Here is an 18,801-nt window from a genome sequence, read left to right on the forward strand (position 1 = left end):
ATGCTGCTATAGCGTATATATATATACGCTATAGCAGCATAGAGGGGTGATATAGCGGCTGGGAACGCGGAAAATCAGCCGCGTTCCCAGCCTGTCGGCGGCTGTCGCCGAACCCGGAAGTAGCCGCCGGCGGGGACAGGAGGATCGGAGCGGGGCTGCGAGGGCACCATTCAGCTTCGGGGGGCTGAGGGATGCCCCGGGTGAGTAAATGTCATTTTTTTTTTCTGACTTAAGTTTTCCTTTAAAAACCAGAGCAATTTTCACATTTCAGCGCTCCTCCCATTCATTCACCAATAACTTTATTGCTACTCATCAGATGTAAATGATCTATATCTTGTTTTTTTTTGCCACAAATTATGCTTTGTGAGGGTGATATTTGCTTTTAGTAATTATGTTATTATCTGTGCATTTTAAAGGGAAAAATGAGAAGAAAAAAGAAACTATTTCTCCATTTCCATCCACTATAGTTTTCAAATAAACAATGTTACCATAGGTAAAACCCACACATTGTATTTGCTAATTTGTCCTGGTTATCTCAACATTTAAATAATGTTCCTAGTACAATGTATGGCGATAATATATTAGTTGGGAATAAAGGAGTGTTTTTTCTGGTTTGTGTTTTTTGTTTTCTCATTGTACTCTATCAGTAATTAAAAGCCCTTATCTTCATGATTAACAGTAATACACTCTCATGGCATACATATTTTAAAAGCTAAGTCCCTAGGGTAACTATTTATGTATTCTCTTTTCAATGCTGTCACTTTTGTTGTTTTTTTTTACAAGTATTTATTTGGGGGTACAGAGTATATGAAAATAACAGTTTTATTGCTTTTCATTCAGTTTTCCGTTAAAAAAAAATCACATGACTTAGCCCTCAGTTGTCAAACAACACAAAATCAATTCTCTCACTTGTCACGGTTAAAATGATACCCTATATACATAATCAGATAGCCTTTTGGGCATACAGCACACTGTTAACCACAAGTAGCGCCAATGGATTTTTCAAGGCCATTTTTTGCATCAAAAGTAATACAGTCACTCTTTCTTTGCAAAGCCCATGGAGCGTCTGAACAATCAAGGAAAGCCATAAATGTCACCATTCTGAAAACTAGAGACCCCGGCCCATACAGATATACATATTTTGTAACATTTGAACTTATGTGGTTTTGCTGAAATTGCACCATAACTTTGAAAATTGTAATTTTTTGCAGTTTTTCCCACTTTGGCACTTATAAAAATTTGTATAACATAGGGCCTCAGCCCTCAAACACCACAAATTATATTCTCACACTTGTCACAGTAAAAATGATATACCACATACATAATCAGATAGCTTTTTTGGCACACAAGTAGCACCAATGACTTACTCAAGGCCGCTTTTTAACCAAAGTGTCAGTCTTTTTTTTACCACAACCATATAGTATGAGGGCTGATTGTGAATACTATGAACAGATTGTGTAGGCAAGCTCTCATACTACATGAGAATACAGAAAAGTTTCCAAACATAAACACAATTAGTACTCACCATTTTAGAAGCTGTAGAAAGGTGTTAAGCAGTCATGCCAGAGGGTGGTTTGACATCCACGCCAGAAGTCAGAGGGTTGTTTGGCATCCATGCCAGCAGTCAGGTTATTTGGCATCCATACCAAAGGGCAAAGGGTGGTTCAGCATCCATACCAGAGGTCAACGGGTGGTCCGGAATCCATGCCAGAGGTCAGAGGGTAGTTGTTATGCCAGGTCAGGTGGTCAAATTGTAAAGAGTGGCTAGCCATGCCAGAGGTCAGATCCGGAAGGTCATATTAAAGTCCAGTGGTAAAATAAAAATTTGGGCAGTGAAAAAAAGAATAAGAACAAAAAAAAAAAAAAACCACTAATAATTTGCAGCTGTGTGGTATATTTCAAAGCAGGGATTGAGGCACAGTCCTGCTTTTGATGGGCATTTCGGACAGTGGTACCGTGTCTCCCTTCTAACTCCGCTTCTCCGGCAAATTTTGCACCTTTTTGGGGGGTATTTCTTTGATGCAGTCGGGGGGATTGGGGCAGGAAAATGATTCCCGTGAAGTCTTAGGACATTTTCGGACTGAAGTTGGTCTAGGTTTGGGGCAGGGTGTCCAGAATGGTAGATCAATGTCCGGATAATTCTCCGCTGGTACTGTATGAAGCTGTCCCTGTGCCCGGATTTTGCATAGAGAACAAAGGCATTCTGGAGACAGACCTGGAACAATTGTAATGCCACCTTTTTGTACCAGGTCTTCCTCTTTCTATCCATCCTGTACGGTGCAAGCATCTGGTCGGCCAGGTCTACTGCCCCCGTAGATTTGTTGTATGAAACAATGGCCACAGGTTTTACTATGTTCTCTCTACGAATACGAGACCTGACAGTTGTTGTGGCCTCGGAGTGGATGGTGGTCAGGATGAATACATCCCTCTTGTCCCTAAATTTGAGGGCAAGCAGCTTGTTACTCCGTTGCCTGCAGATCTCTCCTTTCTTCAGCTTTTTGCTGACAACTTGTGCTGGCAGGCCCTTCCTGTTAGATCGAACTGTGCCACATGCTGGAGTCTGGGCAGAAAACAAAAATTTGAAAAGTGGGACACTCGTATAGAAATTGTCCACATACAAGTGGTAGCCCTGGTAGAGTAAAGGGTGGATTAAGTCCAGGACAATCCTCTCAGTTGTGCTCATGTAGGGAGGGCATACAGCAGGCTCTATCAAACTGTCCTTACCTTCGTAGATGGTAAATTTGTAAGTGTACCCAGTCCCACTTTCGCACAGTCTGTAGAGCTTTATGCCATACCGGGATCTTTTGCTGGGAATACACTGTTTGATAGAAAGTCTGCCATGGAAAGGGACTAGGGACTCGTCAATGGCTATGTTTTGTTCTGGGGTATATACTTCCGAAAATGTGTTATTTAGGTGGTCAATGAGTGGCCACAATTTAAATAATCGATCGTGGGCTGGGTTGTCAGGGGTGAGTTGATGTGCATTGTTGTTGAAATGCATGCAAGACATCAGCAATTGAAAGCGGCATCTCGTCAGGGTGGCAGAGAAAATGGGCATGCTGTCAATTGAATCTCTTGACCAATACAATCGTTGTTGTGGTCTTGGGTTAAGGGCCATGTTAAAAATCAAGCCCAAAAAAACCTTGAACTCAGGGGGTGTTGTAGGGGTCCAACGTGCCGCTAGTGTTGAGGTGGGCTTTTTGGCTATGGATTGGAGGGCATAGATGTTTGTCTGCTCGCAAACATGCTGGAGAAAATCTTCCGGAATAAACAAATGAAAAAAATCAATTGGCTACATGGCGCCAGTGTCCACTTGTATGCCACTCCTGCCTGTGAAGGGAGGGAGATTAGGGGCCTCCATATTGGGTGGTGACCACTGTGGGTGGAGTAGTTCATAGGGTAGCGGTTGTCGTCTTCCCTGGCGTGCTACCCTCGCTGGCATGCTCTGCCTTGGCCTGGCAGCCCTCTGACCTCTGGCATTGTCACTGCTGGTAGTAGCCACAGGAGATCCCTCTTCCGATGCTGAGTCGGTGTCACTAGCGGCCCTCATCTCCCCCTCTTTCCTAGGTTGCTGAGCGGTTGACGGCCCAGCAGAATCGCTATCTGAGTCGCTTTCTGTACAGAAAGACGACTCGGAGTCAGGTATCCAGTCAGCGTCTGACTCCTCCAACTCCTCCTCTTCGCTGGTGCTGCTGCTGCTGCTGTCCTGCTGCAGCATGTCGGCCGCCTCCTGTGCGGAATAGAGCCTCTTCGCCATCTTGCCCCCTTGCTCCCAAATAGCCTATATGGTGATAGTGGCTATAGTGGCGTAGTGGCTAGGCAGGTCAGGTAGGTGATAGTGGCTATAGAGGCGTAGTGGCTAGGCAGGTCAGGTAGGTGATAGTGGCTATAGTGGTGTAGTGGCTAGGCAGGTCAGGTAGGTGAAAGTGGCTATAGAGGCGTAGTGGCTAGGCAGGTCAGGTAGGTGATAGTGGCTATAGTGGTGTAGTGGCTAGGCAGGTCAGGGGTCAAATTATTATTTTTTTTTTTAAATACTACAGATGGTTATATACCACAGATGTATGTCTATGGTATAAATATATATATTACTGTATAGGGGAAGTGCCTGATTGGCAAAAAAAAGTGCCTAAATGTAAAAAAAAAAAAATGACAGGTGGGAGAAGGGAGTCAAAGGGAGGCAAGGGAGGCAGGGGTTAATCAGGGCTGGCAGGGGTTAATAAATGTAATTTTTTAATAAAAATGCTGTCTTTCAGAACACTCACAGTGAGCAGATGCAGTTCTCTGAGATCCCTCTCATGAGTGATCTCAAAGATACTGTATCTGCTTTACTACAGATACAATGTTTATAAACATGTCTAATGAATGAACTCTGCCATAGGCTTTTGGCAGAGCTCATTCATTACAAGGGGGGCTATGATTGGCTATGGGAAGGTAACTTCCCATTGGCCAATCTTTGACTTTAGTGGCCGGGGGCGCGCATGCGCGCGTGAACGGGGGCCGGGGGCGCGCCAGCCGCACATAAAAGTGTTTTTTATGTTTACAATGAATGAGCTCTGCCATCGGCTTTGGCAGAGCTCATTTATATTGTGGGTGACTACGATTGGCTTTGGGAAGGTTTCTTCCCATTCGCCAATCGCGGAGGAAACTGCAGGGGGCGCGCGCGTGCACGTGACGGTGTGCGATCGTGCACAGCGCCGATTACACATAATAATAATGTGTTTACAATGAATGAGCTCTGCCATCGGCTTTGGCAGAGCTCATTCATATTGTGGGGGACTACGATTGGCTTTGGGAAGGTTTCTTCCCATTTGCCAATCGCGGAGGGAAGAGCAGGGCGCGCGCGTGCACGTGACGCCGCGCGATCGTGCACAGCTGCCAAAACAAAACAGGTACGCCTATCTACTCCCCTGAGCCCCAGGTGAAGTTTTGCGGGGAGTAGAAAAGCGTACCAAGGGTTCCAAAGTGGTTAAAAAGTCATTAGCCAATCACAGCACATAAAGGAGGAAAGGACCATGTGGGGAACTAGGTAGAAAAAAAAACAACACACACCTGCAAAATAAAAAGCCAATTAGGCATCTCCGACTGCTGCAGGGCAAGAGCATCTGAATAACTGCAACAATTACCAGCAGTGATGTCAGGAGGGGCTGGGGACGCTCAGCATAATGTACAAGCAGCCAATAGAAAAAAAGGCTGACCATGCACCGATCACGGCTCATCATATGTGTGCCAATCCAGGTGCATCATGTGCGCCAATTCTGGGGGAATCACATGTGCGTCAACTTTTGGGCGTGCTGGATTGGTTGGCGTTTTTTGCGGGTCGGGCCCAGTGTGCGTTATGTCATATGTCACTTCTGTGTACTTGATTGTATTTAGGCTGAGTGGCTTGAGAAAGAGCTATCGAAACAGCGGGCTGTCACCGCTAAAAGCCTATTTTTTTTGACTATTATGTCATTTTAATGGCATTTCAATAAAGAGCTTTTTTTATTCTGTGGTGCCAGCCCTTTTTGTATCCAAGCTTTGTATGTAAAATAAATGGCCCCGGCTAAATGGTAAGCTTCACAGATTACAGTCATAATAAAATAATTGTTAAGCAAAACATGGCAAATCTATAGTTTCTGCTTTTTTGGGATGGTCCACATCTACCTTGTTACAGAAGGTAGATAGGCAAGTTAAGTAGTAACTACAGTATGTAGTTGTTGTACTGCAAAACTTTCCTACAAATGAATAGTAAACAGCAAATACTTACTAGCACTAGTGAAATATACATGACAGTGGCGGACATACGGCCGTGCAGGCCGTGCCGCCGCACGAGGGCCCCTGAAGTTCCGCTGCTTCAGGGGCCCATTAAGTATTGCAGGTTTTTTTTATTTAATTTTTTTTTTTTTTATGTTTTATTTTTTTAACCTGGGGGGCCCAACTCCTGTCCTCCCCCCTCACCTCGCCCCCCCCCCCCCCTCATGCGGCGGGAGAGCGGAAAATACAGGAAGTCTCCGGCCGGGGCGGCAGCTGCCGCTTGGTCTCCAACTTGGAGACATATCGGAAACTAAGCAGCAGCTGCCTCTAGCGTCTGCTGCAGCCCCGGCCGGAGACTTCCTGTATTTTCTGCTCTCCCGCCGGCTGCAGCGCATACCGGGAGGGGGGCCCCGAGGTGAGTGAGGGAGGATAGGAGTCGGGCCCCCCACCCGGATAGCTACCCACCCGGCTACCTTACCCGCCCACCCGGCTACCTACCCCGCTACCTAACCATCCACCCGGCTACCTAACCAGGCTACCTACCCACCCACCCGGCTACCTAGCTACCCACCCGGCTACCTAACCACCCTGCCGGCTATCTACCTGGCTACCTACCCACCCGGCTACCTAACCACCCTGCCGGCTATCTACCTGGCTACCTACCCACCCGGCTACCTACCCACCCGGCTACCTAGCTACCCACCCGGCTACCTAACCACCCTGCCGGCTACCTACCTGGCTACCTACCCACCCGGCTACCTAGCTACCCACCCGGCTACCTAACCACCCTGCAGGCTATCTACCTGGCTACCTACCCACCCGGCTACCTAGCTACCCACCCGGCTACCTAACCACCCTGCCGGCTATCTACCTGGCTACCTACCCACCCGGCTACCTACCCACCCGGCTACCTAGCTACCCACCCGGCTACCTAACCACCCTGCCGGCTACCTACCTACCTGGCTACCTACCCACCCACCCGGCTACCTACACACCCACCCGGCTACCTACCCACCCACCCGGCTACCTTACCCACCCACCCGGCTACCTACCCCGCTACCTAACCACCCACCCGGCTACCTACCCCGCAACCTAACCACCCACCCGGCTACCTACCCGGCTACCTAACCACCCTGCCGGCTACCTACCCACCCACCCGACTACCTAGCTACCCACCCGGCTACCTAACCACCATGCCGGCTACCTACCTGGCTACCTACCCACCCGGCTACCTAGCTACCTACCCGGCTACCTAACCACCCTGCCGGCTACCTACCTACCCGGCTACCTACCCACCCACCCGGCTACCTACCCACCCACCCGGCTACCTAACCACCCACCCGGCTACCTAACCACCCACCCGGCTACCTACCCACCCGGATAACTACCTACCCACCCGGCTGCCTAACCACCCGGCTACCTAGCTACCCACCCGGCTACCTAACCACCCTGCCGGTTACCTACCTACCCGGCTACCTACCCACCCGGATACCTACACACCCACCCGGCTACCTACCCGGCTACCTACCCGGCTACCTACCCACCCACCCGGCTACCTACCCACCCGGATACCTACACACCCACCCGGCTACCTACCCACCCGGCTACCTAACCACCCGGATACCTAACCACCCACCCGGCTACCTACACACCCACCCGGCTACCTACCTACCCACCAGGCTACCTACCTACCTACCCACCCGGCTACCTACCAACCCACCAGGCTACCTACCCACCCACCCAGCTACCTAACCACCCACCTACCCACCCACCAGGCTACCTACCCACCCGCCTACCCACCCGGCTACCCAGCCACCCACCAGGCTACTTACCCACCCGGCTAAGGGCTACCTACCTACCCACCCGGCTGCCTACCTACCCACCAGGCTACCTATCCACCCAACCACCCATGGGAGCTGTGCGCCGGATGGAGGCTGGGACAGGAGGTCTGCTGCTGCAGGTGAGTAAATGTTTTTTTTTATTATTTATTTTAGCAGGTGTATGTTCTGGGCAGGTCTGCCACATGATTGCGTGTATGTTCTGGGCAGGTCTGCCACATGATTGCGTGTATGTTCTGGGCAGGTCTGCCACATGATTGCATGTATGTTCTGGGCAAATTTGCTACATGATTGCATGTGTTTTCTGGGCAAATCTGCCGACATGATTGCACGTATTTTCTCGGCATATCTGCCGACATGATTGCAGGTATTTTCTGGGCATATCTGCCGACATGATTGCAGGTATTTTCTGGGCATATCTGCCGACATGATTGCAGGTATTTTCTGGGCATATCTGCCGACATGATTGCAGGTATTTTCTGGGCATATCTGCCGACATGATTGCACGTATTTTCTGGGCATATCTGCCGACATGATTGCACGTATTTTCTGGGCATATCTGCCGACATCATTGCACGTATTTTCTGGGCATATCTGCCGACATCATTGCACGTATTTTCTGGGCATATCTGCCGACATCATTGCACGTATTTTCTGGGCATATCTGCCGACATCATTGCACGTATTTTCTGGGCATATCTGCCGACATCATTGCACGTATTTTCTGGGCAAATCTGCCGACATGATGGAATGTATTTTCTGGGCAAATCTGCTCACATTATGTGTATTTTCTTGAGAAAACCTGCACAATTATGTGAATTTTCTGGGGAAAGGGTCACCAAAACTTGGGCCCACTGTCTTTGCGTTGCACTTTTCAAGGGAACCTGAGGTGAGAATAATATTGAGGCTGCCATATTTCTCTCCTTTTAAGCAATACCAGTTGCCTGGTTGCCGTTCTGGTCCTCTGCCTCTTATTCTTTCAACCATAGACCCTGAACAAGCATGCAGCAGGTCAGGGGTTTCTGACAATATTGTCAGAACTGAGAAGATTAAGCTGCATGCTTGTTGCTGGTGTAATTCAGTTTATTACTGCAGCCAAATAGATCAGCAGGGCCGCCAGGCAACTAGTATTGTTTAAAAGGAAATAAATATGGCAGCCTCCATATCACTCTCACCCCGGGATCACTTTAAATTACAGTTAGCTCCGCCCTTATCCGGTCATTGCCACGCCCATTTTTTGCCGCGGCGCTACGCGCCGCAGGTTCTATCCACGCCCATTTTTTGCCGCGACGCGCGAGGGGGGCCCACAATTGATATTTTGCACAGGGGCCCACTGCTGCCTGTGTCCGCCACTGATACATGATACTATTAAAAGACATGTATGTAAATGGATATGCTAGTATAATTTCAAGTGATGACTTATTCATATACAATTCTTACCACACTTCAGTACTATAAAATATTGGATCTACACTTTTGTAAACGAATACAATGAATGACTAAATATGCTTGATGGAACTATACTTTAACCACTTTACCCCCGCGCGTACGTATTTCTCCGCCCCTTTTTCCATCCTTTAAAAACCAGGGACGGAGAAACACGTACTTTTCGCGTTCCCGATGCTGCCCGCGCTCCCGCTCGTAAACACGCCGCCCGCCGCTAGTAAAACCGCCGCCGCCCGCTCGCCCAGAGATCAATGAACGGGAAAATCCATTCCCGTTCGTTGATCTAAGCCCCGCAATGATCAGCTGCTCTCCTATGGGCAGCGCGATCATTGTGAGAAAAAACTCACGTGTCCATGCTCATTATACTTCCTCCAAGCTTCCGGAAGGAAGCTTGGAGGTCGCATTAAAACAAAAAGTTACTGTGGCCATCTTGTGGCCAAATAGTAAACTACACCCTACACATTTTTCACATACAAATAAATGACTTTTACACATAAAATTAACTCATTACCTCCCACACTCCCCATTTTTTTTTTTTTTTGTAATTAAAAAAAAATTAAAAAATTTACAATTAAAAAAAATACATAAATAGTTACCTTAGGGACTGAACTTTTTAAATATTTATGTCAAGAGGGTATAACACTGTTACTTTATAAACTATGGGCTTGTAATTAGGGATGGACGCAAAACTGAAAAAAATGCACCTTTATTTCCAAATAAAATATTGGCGCCAAACATTGTGATAGGGACATAATTTAAATGGTTTTATAACCGGGACAAAAGGGCAAATACGTTTCATGGGTTTTAATTACAGTAGCATGCATTATTTAAAAACTATAATGGCCGAAAACTGAAAAATAATTATTTTTTTCCCCACATTTTTCCTATTTTCCCATTAAAACACATTTAGAAAAAAATAATTCTTGGCATAATGTCCCACCTAAAGAAAGCCTAATTGGTGGCGAAAAAAACAAGATATAGTTCATTTCATTGCGATAAGTAATAATAAAGTTATAGACGAATGAATGGAAGGAGCGCTGAAAGGTGAAAATTGCTCTGGTGCTCAGGGGGTAAAACCCCTCAGTGGTGAAGTGGTTAATATAGTGTTTAAAAAAATGGCCATGATAAAATCCATAGAGGAAAATAATAATTTCTATTTTTTTTGTTTACCTTTCAAAGTCTAGTGACCTTCAATAATAGAAAAGGAGGGGGCATAAGGGGAGGGATTGCTTTATCCGCTGAACACAAAACATTACCAGGTGGCCCAAAAATAGCTGAAAGTTTGTTAAATAGAAATATATGATGTTTCCGAATAATATATATGTTACGATATATATGTTACGGCCAGAACCCGAAGTTTGGCCACTTCTAGTTCTGGCCGGCCACTTCAGGTTCTGGCCGGCCAATGTGCGAACTGGCCGCTGCGCTGCGGCCAATGAGAGAAATGGAATAATTCCTGTAAGGTTAATGTATCTTCTGGCCGCAGCGCAGTGGGCAAGTGTATCACATCTTAGTTAATTTAATGAAATTAAGCCGGCGGCAATGTAACAGATGGAGCCGCCGGCTTTTTCTCTGCCTCTCCTCCGCCTCTCTCTCCCTCTCTTATGGCCAGCCGGGGGGGGCACGCGTGTCCCCCCAGAGTCGTTCGTCGCAGCAGGGAATCCTGCCGTTCTGGCAGAAGCAATGTCTGCAGCCTCCTCACTCTGCTCTCCTGCCGCGACGAGCGACTCTGGGGGACACGTGTGTCCCCCCCGGCTGCCCATAAGAGAAGGAGAGAGAGGCAGAGCAAAAGCCGGCGGCTTCATCTGTTACATTGCCGCCGGCTTAATTTCATTATATTAACTAAGATGTGATACATTTGCCCGCTGCGCTGCGGCCAGAAGATACATTAACGTTACAGAAATAATTTCCATTTCTCACATTGGCCGCAGTGCAGCGGCCAGTTCGCACATTGGCCGGCCAGAATGCGAAGTGGCCGGCCAGAACTAGAAGTGGCCAAACTTCGGGTTCTGGGCGTAACATATATATAAATGTTTATCACAACTGGGCTTTGGGTGAGGGGAATGTAAACAATGTTTGAGCTGCATGTGTATAAATTGCTGTATGTTCACCATCCATGCAATTCTAGTTATTTTCCATTGCTCTGTATGATTCCATATGCAACTGTGATTTAGAACAATTTATTTTGTTTTGTTTTGTTTTTTTTGCTCAATAAAAGCTTTAAATGTTTTTTGTTTTTATTTTAAAATAAAAAAACAAAAACATACTAATTAAGTAAAACAAGTATGGTAAAAAAAAAATATATACATCTACACAAATATAAAGCATTTCACTGGAAACATTTTAGATCGACCTTAGAAATTTTAAATAAGCCATTTTCTTGAATGTTTAGCTTTATTGTCCTCTTAAAATATATTTTTTGATTTTATCTATAAGAACAGTTTAGTTGCTATAGAATGTAAATAGCCATTTAGCCTATGGGCGGCAGATATTAGGTGAGTTGTTTAGTTGGTGAGTCCTGTGAAAGATTGTGTGGAGCATGTGACCGCTGTCACTGAAGGGTGAACAGTGCAATCATTAATATTGTTTCTTCCAGCTGTAGGGTTCCAGTGAACTGAAGTGACCTTTATCTGTCTCTGTCCCCATCCTAGAGACAGAACAGACCTCGCAGACTCGGCCACAGACCCCCAGGCCTTTCTACGCCTTGTCACACCTAATATTAATGTATCCTTCCTGACCCCATTTCGCTCCCATCATGCCTAAATGTTTTTCACTTGGCATCTTTCCCAAAATAAATCTTACTTCATTATTTTTGAGGGAACCAAGCAGGCCGTTGAGGCACCATCACCCCATCCTTTGTGTTGTAATGATCGTGGACTAGAGCCAATTACTTGAATTCATTCCCATATTTATACAGGGAGTGCAGAATTATTAGGCAAGTTGGATTTTTGAGGAATAATTGTATTATTGAACAACAACCATGTTCTCAATGAACCCAAAAAACTCATTAATACCAAAGATGAATATTTTTGAAAGTAGTTTTTTGTTTGTTTTTAGTTTTAGCTATTTTAGGGGGATATCTGTGTGTGCAGGTGACTATTACTGTGCATAATTATTAGGCAACTTAACAAAAAACAAATATATACCCATTTCAATTATTTATTTTTACCAGTGAAACCAGTATAACATCTCAACATTCACAAATATACATTTCTGACATTCAAAAACAAAACAAAAACAAATCAGTGACCAATATAGCCACCTTTCTTTGCACCTTTCTTTGCAAGGACACTCCAAAGCCTGCCATCTATGGATTCTGTCAGTGTTTTGATCTGTTCACCACCAACATTGCGTGCAGCAGCAACCACAGCCTCCCAGACACTGTTCAGAGAGGTGTACTGTTTTCCCTCCTTGTAAATCTCACATTTTATGATGGACCACAGGTTCTCAATGGGGTTCAGATCAGGTGAACAAGGAGGCCATGTCATTACTTTTTCTTCTTTTATACCCTTTATTGCCAGCCACGCTGTGGAGTACTTGGACGCGTGTGATGGAGCATTGTCCTGCATGAAAATCATGTTTTTCTTGAAGGATGCAGACTTCTTCCTGTACCACTGCTTGAAGAAGGTGTCTTACAGAAACTGGCAGTAGGACTGGGAGTTGAGCTTGACTCCATCCTCAACCTGAAAAGGCCCCACAAGCTCATCTTTGATGATACCAGCCCAAACCAGTACTCCACCTCCACCTTGCTGGCGTCTGAGTCGAACTGGAGCTCTCTGCCCTTTACCAATCCAGCCACGGGCCTATCCATCTGGCCCATCAAGACTCACTCTCATTTCATCAGTCCATAAAACTTTAGAAAAATCAGTCTTGAGATATTTCTTGGCCCAGTCTTGACGTTTCAGCTTGTGTGTCTTGTTCAGTGGTGGTCAGTCTTTCTTACCTTGGCCATGTCTCTGAGTATTGCACACCTTGGGCCTGATTCACAAAGCGGTGATAACTCAGCTATCCCCCCTAAAAGACTTTAGGCGTGATAACCTTTGCACCGCTGAGTTAGCACCGCTTTGTGCTCTTTATCGCGCACAAAACTTTGCGCGTGATAAAGAGCACAAAGCGGTGCTAACTCAATTGCGCAATTCCGCGCGCAGCGCCCATAGGGTTTAATGGGCGCTTTGTGTGCATCGCGCTGCGCAGCTGCACGCGCAAAACCTTGCGCGCAGGAATTTCACGCGAGTTTCTTCTTATCACGCCTAAACTGAGTTTAGGCATGATAAAGGGCTTTTCACTGGCGTGCAAAGGGTTTGCACCGCTTTGCGAATCAGGCCCCTTGTGCTTTTGGGCACTCCAGTGATGTTGCAGCTCTGAAATATGGCCAAACTGGTGGCAAGTGGCATCTTCGCAGCCGCACGCTTGACTTTTCTCAGTTCATGGGCAGTTATTTTGCGCCTTGGTTTTTCCACACGCTTCTTGCGACCCTGTTGACTATTTTGAATGAAACGCTTCATTGTTCGATGATCACGCTTCAGAAGCTTTGCAATGTTAAGAGCGCTGCATCCTTCTGCAAGATATCTCACTATTTTTTTACTTTTCTGAGCCTGTCAAGTCCCTCTTTTGACCCATTTTGCCAAAGGAAAGGAAGTTGCCTAATAATTATGCACACCTGATATAGGGTGTTGATGTCATTAGACCACACCCCTTCTCATTACAGAGATGCACATCACCTAATATGCTTAATTGGTAGTAGGCTTTCGAGCATATACAGCTTGGAGTAAGACAACATGCATAAAGAGGGTGATGTGGTCAAAATACTCATTTGCCTAATAATTCTGCACTCCCTGTATTAGATGATCATTCTAAGTCACGGATTGAGCATAGCCAGTCATTGCGTGGATCTTATTTCCACTCTGTGCCTTTCTGTGTCATGTTTTTATAACTGTTTGCCTCACATTTATAATCTACAGCCACTGCTAATTTATTGTGCAGCCTTTCATAAATGTAAGGGAAGGCTAATTAATGAATAAGTTATTATCAAGTAATATTATCTATTAACTTTTATAGGATTATAAGTTTGCCTTCTTTTATAGCCGGCATTGCTTTTTAGAAAGAGGGCTTTTTGCTCTCATATAGGCACTTATACTTTCCTAGTGGTTCTGAGTCATCATGCGCTATCTGAGTATTCTGTAGTACAGATGGATTATTAATCATTTTTTTTTCAATATAACATGTTCATATATAATTGATAAACTGGTAACTTTGTAATTAAAACTTACGCAAACTTGATGTATGGTTTGGGGCAGCATGGTGGCATAGTGGTGAGTTCTCTCACATAGCAGCGCTGGGTCCCCGGGTTTGAATCCCAGCCAGGGCACTATCTGCACGGAGTTTGTATGTTCTCCCCGTGTCTGCCCGGGTTTTTTCCGGGCACTCCAGTTTCCACCCAGATTCCAAAAATTTGCAGATAAGTTAATTGGCTTCCCCCCTAAATTGGCCCTAGACTATTATACATGCACTACACAATACATACATAGACATATGACTGTGGTAGGGACTAGATTGTGAGCCCCTCTGAGGGACAGTTAAGTAACGAGACAATATACTCTGTACAGTGCTGCGTAAGATGTTGGTGCTATATAAATACTAAATAATAATAATGTAAGCTTCTCTGTAAAATATATCTGTTTTAATATATCTGTTTTAATAGTTAAAGGACAACCGACGTGACATGTGACATGTGTATGTATAGTGTAAAGCACACAAATAACTAGGCGGTGTTCCTTTTTTATTTCTCTGCCTGAAAGAGTTAAACATCAAGTATGCAAGTGACAGTTTCTATCCAGGTTAGGTTCAGGTTGGACTAGGTCAGACTATAGCATAACCCTCACTGATAAGTAATTAGAGCCATAAAATACTTTCCTGTCGGTAAATGGCTTCTTGGAGCAGGAAAGAGATAAAAAGGGTCAATAATTCATAGATTTTAGCTCTAGCATACTTCAATGAAGGTGTCATTGAGCAGAGACAATGAAACAGTAAAAACTTAAAAACTAGATTTAGATCTAAAATAAAACTAAAAAAGTTTATTTTCATCTCGGATGTCCTTTAAAGAGGAACCAAACTATAAAAAAAAACCTTTGACCATATTGCACCCATAGCATTATAAAAATAAAATACAACAATACTACCTAGCTACTTCTCCACCATTTTGTTTTTCATCTTTAAGCTCCCAAAGGCATGAAAAACGCATGCCAAACAGTTTGTGTTAGTTGTCCCAAATAGTTTGTGTTAGTTGTCCCAGCATGCAACACGATCCTGCAGGATGCTGGGGTGGGGGAGGCTTCAGTCTACAATTAGTTTGAAGGTTATACTCTGAAAAAGTAAATTCAGAATGTCATATTACAGTGTAATGCAGGGGTAGGGCACCTTGGCTCTCCAGCTGTGATAAAACTACAAATCCCAGCATGCATTTGCCTTTATTAATCATGACTTTGGCTGTCAGACTCCTGCAATGCATTGTGGGACTTGTAGTTCCTTAACAGCTGGAGAGCCAAGGTTCCCTACCCCTGGTGTAATGCTTTAACTAAGACAAAAGCTCTTGTCTTTTGATCTGGTTAGGTATCATGTTGCTCCTGCACACTCCATTTTAGCATTGCTAGCTGTCCAATTTGCTGCGCATCATCACTCTGGCCAGCGTGAGAGTACTGCGCATGTGCGGTTCAGTCTTAGAGAACAGCGCATGCACAGGACTCTCACGCCGGCTGGTTTGATGACGCGTAATGTGCGTGGCGGGGGTACTCATCGTCGACTTCGGCCTGATTAATGTGTCCGCCAGCGGGACCAAGAGAGGAGCCAGGAGGATGCCGGGGAACCTAGCGTGCTATGGTGGGTTGAAGGAAGCCCCAGGTAAGTCCAAATATCGATTTTAAAAGGAGCTCAGGGTCCCTTTTAAGAAGCAGACTAGTTTTTGCACAATGCTGGTGTGTTTATTCAGAGCTCTGTCACTAATGAAACTTCCTTTTATTTCCCAGAGATCTTCCTGACAACCCAGGAGTACAGTGGGACCAACAACTCCTATCGGATCTACTACTCAATCATATCAAGGAGAATCATATTGATTTGGTAAGGTTTGTGACATTAGTTAGTGTGATTACCCTGTGATTATTTATTGTGAATTTCTTCTACAGTCTGTTCTGTGTCAATTTTTATGACACTACCTCCTTCCTCCCTGCCCATCTTGTTGGGTAAGGTGATGTTAAAAAGCCCCTAAATACCTGTATCTTGATGAAAACCCTCTGTGCCTTCTTGGCTGTCATTAACAAGCAGGTATTTGCACAAATTTATTGTTAAGTAAGCAAATTCTGGATGTGCAGCCTTGCTTTCAGGGTCATAAAGGCTCCGTTCACATCTGAGCGGGAACCGCGCGATTTGCACTCACCCGCAAACTGCTAACGCTTTTTAAAACCGCTTAGCACTTGTTATCCTATGGCAGTGTTCCCACTGCCGCGATCGTGGGCGTTTTGCGATTAGCGATAATTGCAAACATGTTACATGCAGCGTTTTGGCAGCGATTCTGGAGCGATCGCGATTACCATGTATAGAACTGCTAATTGCGATCGCTCCCAAAACGCTACTTTGTCCAGTGATTTTTCTGTGTTAATCGCAGCAAAATCACTCCCGCAAAACAGTAGCGGTAATCGCTAGCGCTTTGCGATTTTACATGTGAACGGGGCCTAAGAGATGATTTGCATATTCAGGAGTGATGCATTATGGGAAACCACAGTTACTCACCTAAAGCTGAATTATCGCAAATACCTTCTGTTTAAAGAAGACACAATTCCATTTAAAGCGGAACTGAAATCACTTAAAAAAAGTAAGTTTCACTTACTTGGGCTGCTGCCAGCCCCCTGCAGCTGACCTGTGCCCACAAAGTTACCATGCGCTTCTCCGTTCCTACGCCGCGGCTCACTTTCACTTCACACAGTTGGAGTGCTCTGCGCCTGCGCAGAAAGTTTCTGGTACTGCGCCTGCGCAAGACGCTCTTGGCGTATGAGGATACGTGTGGCCAGGGCGCAGTGGACATTGATTTAGAAGTCGTCTTCCACTGTGTGAATTAAAGCAAGCTGCGGCGGGGGAACTGTCCATGACGGCGTGGGCACAGGTCAGCTGCACGGGGCTGGCCGAAGCCCCAGATAAAAGAAACTCTTATTATTTTTTTAGGTGATTTCAGTTCCATTTTAAAGGACCACTGTAGTGAAAAAGTAAGCAGTTAACATCTGACAGAACTGACAGGTTTTAGACTAGTCCATATCCACACGGGGGGTTCTCAGGGTTTTCTTCATTTTCAATTGCATTTCCTGAACGGCAGGTGCTAAGTCTAACTACCAAAATAGTCAAATACCAGCCAGCCAGCCTCCCTAGTCACTTGTACTCTATTTTGGCAGTTACACTACTACTGTTCAGGGAATGCTTTTGAAAAACCCAGAGAATTCCCCATGAGGAGATGGACTAATCCAAAACCTTTCAGTTCTGTCAGATTTTAACTGCTTACTTTTTTCACTTTAGTCATCCTTTAACATTGCTGTTTAATAGAGGGCTTTTTGGTCTCCCCTTTATACTATCCTAGTGGTTCTGGGTCACCATGAGCTGAGCATTGCATAAGCACTGGTGCACATGGCAGGCGGGGGCACCGAGCTCTGCCACTGCCCAGCACCCCCAAATCCCCATGCGACACCAAGAGGGGGAGTGCAGGTGAGCCCCAGTGCTGCTGCCACCAGGGGATACACCCACCCTGCCTCTATAGAAAATGCAATACATACAAGAAGCAAATGCTCACTCCCAGCCAGCAATCTGCAATTTTATACGGGCCACAAACAGCCCATCAGCTAATCAAGTGTAACAGCATACACCTGTGTCTGACTATTCCCTATCAACAAGCATGCTCTTCTTTGCAGACTCCCAGAGGCCCTACCATCCAAATATAGTGAATATTTAAATACTTCACTGATAAATATTTCATCCTGGGAACAGCCATGATGCTGAATTTACAAAGTATTTTGCAGGTTCTGGATGCCCAGTACATTTACAAAGCTGGAAATTAGTGATGGGTCGTTCGCAAACAAGCCGGCTGCTGCGAACGACGAGAGCCGGTTCTCAGTTTTAAAAGAGCCGATGCCTCAGCCGCCCCACACAGCTCTGATTTGCTGTGTAATAAAGGGCACTGAGGCATGCTGGGAGATGTAGTCCTTCTCTTGCAGCTTGTAGAAGTGTGTGGGGCAGAGCAGAGCAGTAGCGGGAGGGATTGCCCCAGTCAGAGAAGCAGTCTGGAGTTTTCATGGAGACGGGGGCGGGGCTTTTACTCCGATTCTGAGTGGTGTCTAGTGAGATTTAATGAAGAGCCGATTAAGATCCGTAAGAGCCGGCTCTTTAATGGGAGCCGATTCAGAAGAGCCGATTCTCAGAGAAGAGCCGAAATTCCCATCACTACTGGAAATGGAGGGGGAGTGGCAGTCCTCTGTGAGTCATTCAGCAGTGCATGCAGCCTGATGGCAGAGCAGTAGGGCTGAATAATCAGTTCCCTTGTAAGCTCCTTTCCTGGGCACTAGGCAGCTGTAAAAGTGCTCATTAGCAACACTTCGGGTAACGGTTTCAAATGATCTTAGCGTAAGAGGTTAAGTAGCATTTCACAAATTAAGTCTTGTTTTAAACAAACCAGCAGTCTTCTTATCAACTAAAAGGAAAAGTGCTTGGTAAGGTGCAGTTTTGCCCAATAACTCTTGGGCAGCACAGTGGC

The 18,801-nt window shown here is 45.6% G+C and overlaps 1 protein-coding gene across 2 annotated transcripts in view; it reads left to right on the plus strand.

The window, feature by feature from the left end:
* PIGL (phosphatidylinositol glycan anchor biosynthesis class L) overlaps positions 1–18,801 on the plus strand; it is a 225,813-nt gene that overhangs the window by 135,440 nt on the left and 71,572 nt on the right. For both annotated transcript variants that reach the window (XM_068270357.1, XM_068270356.1), the window contains exon 3: positions 16,040–16,130. In XM_068270357.1, the coding sequence (XP_068126458.1) occupies positions 16,040–16,130 (91 nt within the window). The remainder of the gene's footprint in view (positions 1–16,039; positions 16,131–18,801) is intronic.

The sequence above is a fragment of the Hyperolius riggenbachi genome, chromosome 2, assembly GCF_040937935.1.
Source record: "Hyperolius riggenbachi isolate aHypRig1 chromosome 2, aHypRig1.pri, whole genome shotgun sequence".
NCBI classification, from domain to species: Eukaryota; Metazoa; Chordata; class Amphibia; order Anura; family Hyperoliidae; genus Hyperolius; species Hyperolius riggenbachi.